General features: G+C 35.5%; 1 protein-coding gene across 1 annotated transcript in view; it reads right to left on the reverse strand.

Annotated features, from left to right (window-relative positions):
- Window positions 1–6,600, reverse strand: part of LOC106462292 (liprin-alpha-1-like) — a gene marked incomplete at its 3' end in the record, with an annotated part of 50,889 nt that overhangs the window by 4,676 nt on the left and 39,613 nt on the right. Inside the window, exons 19-20 of the mRNA XM_022389496.1 lie at window positions 2,849–3,049; window positions 1,926–2,101 (exon numbers count right to left, since the gene is read on the reverse strand). Coding sequence (XP_022245204.1) covers window positions 1,926–2,101; window positions 2,849–3,049 — 377 coding nt within the window. The remainder of the gene's footprint in view (window positions 1–1,925; window positions 2,102–2,848; window positions 3,050–6,600) is intronic.

Here is a 6,600-nt window from a genome sequence, read left to right on the forward strand (position 1 = left end):
CTGTATCAAAGTGGCCATTTTCATTTAGGTGGAGGAGAAATGGGTGAAGAACCCTTTTGTCTGTAACCACAACATTTTCCTTTAGTAGAAAGAGGTCTGTCGACCTCTATGGAACCTGCACTAGGTTGATTGGGCAGATCTCAGTTGGAAGAAGGAGAATCCAGTGGCTGAGGGCATGACTGAATAATGGTTTTGTATCTCAGGGCCAAAGGAGATGGACCCGAGCAGTTACAGGGAGCAATGTTGGGACAGAGACAGGAGTAAATATAGACTTGTCAACTTGTGCAACTATGGAGGGCAAAAAGACTCTTCACATGGTGTGAGAAAGACTCTAATGGAGGCATGGAAAGATCTGTCTGCACATCCACTGTAGCAATGGAACGTAGTTCAGCAGTATATGTCTGAGATGGAACAGGGGACAACAACTTCCGAACCTCAGGGCAAGAAATGTTGTACCTCTTTCTTCTCCACCCACTTAGGGCAAGATCAAAGTATGAGGGTATGAACCACTACAGTTGATGCAGTGAGGGTCTAGTTAACAATTGTAGGCATCATGGTCTTTGCCACCACAATGAGCACACATCAAAGAACCATCACAAGATGCCATTGAATGTCCGAACTGCTGACATCGGGAACACCTGAGTGAGTTAGGAATCTAAAGCCGTATCTTTCAGTTCAGATAATTTGTCTTGACAGTGGCAGGTGGACATGGTGATGTAAACATCAAACAAGAACATTAGTAGGTAGCATAATTCTTTCTTTACGAGTGGAGATACATCACACAACAGAAACTCCTTGGCTGGAGAAACCAGCGAGGATCTTTCATAAATCCCCCTCAACAATCACTTCTCTGGAGGAATTCAAAGTAGCATGGGGAGTAACCTCAATACATATATCCCCAATGGCCTTTGAATTCAGGAGGAGTTCACTGTGTTTTGGTGTAGATGTTTCCACCAAGATGTCCTCAGAATATAGCTTCTTCACCGACTTCATAGAACAAGCAAGCCTTTCTAATCTCTTCTGAATAAAAAAGTGAGTCATTTGCCCAAAAGAATGTATGATAAAAAAAATGAGATACAGGTTCAGAATGGGGTGGAGACTGCTGTTCAGAATCTTCCAAATGTGGTCACTTCCCTATCAACGTTTTTTTTTGAGTCACTGGGTGCAGGATCCATACAAAATAGAGCAACTTAAGTGTCCACTGACCCCACCCACCATGGAGTCCTACAAGGGAACACACTACAATGCTAAAGCAGAACATTGTAGAGAAGCCAGGATTTCGTAGACTATATACCCAAACACCAATATCAGAAATAATGGCCACAACATCTGTTGAGATCCTCCAACACTGGTAATTGGTTGACCCTAGCCCAACAGGACCAGCTGACTGACTCTACGGTTGCCACCCCAAGGCCACCAGTCTACAGGAATTCAAGGCCAAAGTGATGTGTTAAAGTATTACCGACATAAAGGACCCATCAATGACACCTCTCAACCACCAGGATCTTCCTTCACGGGTTGCCATACATAGCAAACACATGTGTGGATGTTTAGATCCCAGAGGAGGTAAACTGAAAGTACAGAACTTTCCCTGGGAAGTCCCCTCACTATGCACAGGAATCTTCCTCGAGGGGCATTTACAAGAAAACCATAATTTTTATATTAAAGTTATGACAAGGCAAACACCACTGCTATAATTCTAGTGAGCTATATTAATTCAAGACTTTAAAATGAGTACATTGCTTTAATTTATCCAGTTCAGTACCCTCACTCTTAATTGTCTTCTGCCTATTATCTCCAAAATGCCACAAATATTTTGTTAAAATGAATTTTATTTCTTTTATAGGTCAGTTTCTCACTCACCTTCTACAATCTTAAACCTATAAGATCTCGAACAACAACAACAAAAAACCTAAGTTATTCACCTGTGAAAACTATCAACCATTTTGAGATGAATTCTCAAGTCTTTCTTGGTAAGATGTTCCAACATACGGGCATCCACAAGACACTCCATAAATGTTGACCGGTACTGAGGTAAACCAAGGCTAGGAAGCCATTCATTTCCTATCCATTCATGGTTCATTTCACCAAATACTAAACTCTAAAAAAAGAAAAAAATCAATAACATCTTATCAAACCTTACATAAAGGTAAGAGGAGAGAAAAATGATGACATTTAAAAACAAACTTAACTTTTTCAGAAACATAATTTTCCATACAAATTCAATATTATCATTAATAATACTTTCAAAATGTCAAAAACTTGAATGAATTTGTGTGTAGGTCAATTATTGTTTAATTGCTTTGAAATCTCGTACGTGAATAAAACATCCTGTAAAATGATTTAAATGAAAGAAAAGTAGCTGAGGATGTACATTTAAAACATCAATTAATAAAAGGAAGACATCTAAACAGTAGACTGAACTCTGAAATTTAGGTTTATATTGAACTTAAAGAATATAAAAATAAACACAGTGACAAGATATACCACAAATTTTGATTTTTCTATAGTAAGTACCTGTAACACCAGAATAAATACTCAGCTAGCATTATTAAATGCTAACTTACTGCTCACATAAAGATAGCATGAAGAATAATACTTACAGTTTGGGTAGGCTTGTCACATAAAGCTAGCATGTAGAATGAAACATACAGTTTGGGTAGGCTTGTCACATAAAGATAGCACGTAGAATAATACTTACAGTTTGGGTAGGCTTGTCACATAAAGATAGCATGTAGAATGAAACATACAGTTCGGGTAGGCTTGTCACATAAAGATAGCATGTAGTATGAAACTTACAGTTCGGGTAGGCTTGTCATATAAAGATAGAATGTAGAATGAAACTTACAGTCCGGGTAGGCTTGGGTGAAGAAGGACTAGTAAGAGCAACCATCTCCTGTATAGCTAGACGAAGTTTCAAACGATGAAGAGGATTGCTAATGCCTATTTCTCGCTGGATTTCAGTATCAGACAAAGCAGACATGATAGCACCGCTTTTGACATTTGCTCGACAAGCTGCAACATACCAGGCTGGCATTCCCACCCAGAGCTGAAAGAAAACATCCCTTGAACTTAACAGTTTTTACACAAGTGTACAGACTCAGGCTGGCATTCTCACCAAGAGCTGGAAGGAAACATACCTTGAACTTAACAGTATTTACACAAGTGTATAGTATCAGGGTGACACTCCCACCCAGAGCTGGAAGTAGATGCACCTTGAAATTACCATTTTTTACACAAGTGTAAAACTGGTATTCTATTCTGATATGTAAAGAAATTATTTTGAACTTAATATTTTCTATACAAAGGTATAGATAGCATAGGAAAATGATTTAAAACAGTTGATTCTTGATTTCAAGTACTGTAAAATGTATATTGACAATAAAGTAACAGTAGCACAATTTGAAAAAACTTATGTTTTTCTTTGGACAAATTTACTCAAAAACAAAGTTTTGATAACTTGTAGTGGAAGAACCTGGTATAGCAATTTCTAGTTTTTTTTGTTCTGTATAGAGCTACAATCAATTAAGAATAATTTGTCAAAACAAAGTGAAAGAGAGGAAACATAATGCTTCAAAAGTTATGATCCCTCAAAATCATGCTTATTTTGTACTCAGATAACAGAAATAATGGTGTACATTTAAATAGAACATTTCCATTCATCACTGGTGAGAAATCTAAAAATATAATCTTTTATTCAAACAAACAAGACATGATTATTACTTCACATGTACTGTACATATTATCTTCTGATGATTAACCAATGAAAACGTAACTACAACCTTTCACCTCACAATGTATTTCGACACAAAACAAGTTTGACACTGTATGGTCAGGGTTTGATTTGACTATGTTCGCATTACGTATAATAATCGTAATAGCAGTGACTGCAACTCTCACTATGTAATACTGAATTTTACCTTATAGAAATAGCCTTTCACTTAGCTTTACACACTAGAAAGCTTCAAAGCTGGGACATACAATTTTAGACTCTAGTATATGCAAGTGGGGGAGTTGGGTCAATGAATGGTGCGTATAAACACAAGTCATAAAGTAGCAGGCCTAAGTAGTGAGATCTAGGTCTATACAAATTTATTCTTACTTCAGTGATGTTCTATAGACCTAGTAAAAACTTACAGACCAGACCTATTTTAAATGCATCTGAAAGATAGGAGTTCCATAATAGCATTCTAATACAAACCTTACACCTCTCACTGTCTCTACAATGTGCCAGGCCCAGTGTGACAGTGTCACCTAAATTTCTAGATCACAAAGTCTAGACATCTGAGATTTTTGTGTATAAATATATGACTTATATTTATACAGTATGTTAATTAGTATAATAGTAAACAATGCAGTTTAGATGCTGATAAGGCCTAGATAATACTTAAGTCATGTTTACTAGTACTTGAAGCATCATATATTCGTTTGGCAGTTGTATTGTAATATATATGCTATAGATTTATAGACCAACTTCTAAGTGCATTGTGCTCATGAACCAGTTTCAGAAAAGTCCCACATAATGACATCATTGATATGAATCGGCATGTCGTGGGATTTTTTATATAAACCAAACATCACACAATTAGATCTATAGGCCTTGCAGAAACACTGGGCTGGAATGACACTGACAGTTACAGGTGTGTAAGCCTACAATAAACACTGTAATAAGCTTATACTAATTAGCCTAGGCTTGATTTACTGTGAACATGTGCCCAAACACAAGGGGTCCTGCAGTGAATACAGTTAAAACCGGTGTAATATTTTGGATCCAAAAAACAGTGGCTGGATTATACAGACAAGCGAGGAATTATTGACAGCATAAGATGTAAACTGTGTACGGAAAATTTGGATCATATTAAGCATTTCAAGTGCTTCAGCAATGCTTATGTAGTGGGAATAATTGATCCAAAGAAAATGAAAAAGATGCCTGCAGAAAACACCAAGACTTGGAACAGCATGCTAGGTTAGGAGACTATGCTCTTACACAAAAGGAAACAAGGGAGCAAATTTATGCAGAAACGGTCATCGAAAAATCATTCAACATAGGTTCAACAGAGGACAGAAGATGGGTAAAGATGCTTATGGAGACTGCCTACACCTTAGCTGTTCAAGAGATCCCATTTAAGAAGTTTCCAGCGATTGTAGCACTTGAGAGACACATGGGCACCAATAGGCCAGATGTTCTGCAGAGATAAGAAGTGTTCTGAACTTACAACGATTATTGGGGAGGAAATGCAAAATGAATTAGTTCGAGTAGACCACTATTATTAATTCATATTGAGATTTTCATATTAATTAGGTTCTATTTAATTATGAGGTTACCAATTAGGCCTAAATAATTTAGATATATAATTGTTCATAAATTTATAGATCTTAAGATCTAGCAATTAATTTATGAATTAGTTTCATGCACAAAACTGAGTTAATTGACTAGAATATGGTATAATTTTTAGTGTAACAGAAATAAAAGTTTACTATATATATATACATTATATGAGTACTGTATACAGTGGTATCAGTATGTTATGTAAATAAATTTCATTTAGATGTAGCAAAAATGTTTTTAAATATCTGTAAAATATTTACATCTATAATTTCAATATAATAAATATATAGTCTGACTATCTGACAGATAATAGTATATATATATGTATGTATAACATACACATATATCACAGGTGATTTGAATAATTAATCTTTGATAACAATAACATAGATTTTCAAAATGTAAATTATTGCATATGTAAAATTATAAAACAGTATTAATTTCCTTATTGCAGAACCTTGCTAATGAAGAACTTCTTAATGGAGCTACTGACACCAGTGTGACAGAGAAGGAAGTCCTCTTTGTGTTGTAAGAGACAAAGGATGGATACGCAAAGAATGCTTTTTATCGGCTTAAGACAGTGAAACATGCTGATGCACAAGGTTTGAAACACACTTTATTGACATCTTTTATTGAACTTGGTGTTACTAATTCGCATAACAAAATAGCGGTATGATGGATGATGGTGCAAGTGTTAACCTACATCACAAATAGGGTTTATCAGCTCTCTTGAAGAATGACTACCCATGGTTAATACACTGTCTACATCACAGACTGGAATTAGTAATAAAAGATAGTTTTAATGGAACATATATTGTTAGATCTTTATGCACTTTATCACAGGGGCATTTGCGGGACCTAAAGGAATTGGCCAATATTATGGAGGAGGTTGTGCTAAATCCCCCAAAAGTTAATGGCACACGTTCGATTCAATTCAACTCAATATATTCAACATGGTATAATAAAATCATGCACGTATATAATGCTGACCAACATGGAAGAAACATAAAAAATATACATATATAAACTGAACAACAAAATATATACTCAAGCATGTTCTTTATGTATTTTTTCTCTCTTGTTCCTATCTTCAAAATATTTCTTTAAATCAGGTGAGGAGGAAATCCCGTTTTTGTTTGTGAAATTCCCTCTCAAAAAGAAACATTGTTGTACTTAACAAGCTATTTTCTCAGGATAACTATTCAGCACATATAAAGACTGATTGATCAATGCTGATATCAATACGAAATTTTAGGAATTGCAAAAAATTA

Source organism: Limulus polyphemus, unplaced genomic scaffold (genome assembly GCF_000517525.1).
Source record: "Limulus polyphemus unplaced genomic scaffold, Limulus_polyphemus-2.1.2 Scaffold1135, whole genome shotgun sequence".
NCBI lineage: Eukaryota > Metazoa > Arthropoda > Merostomata > Xiphosura > Limulidae > Limulus > Limulus polyphemus.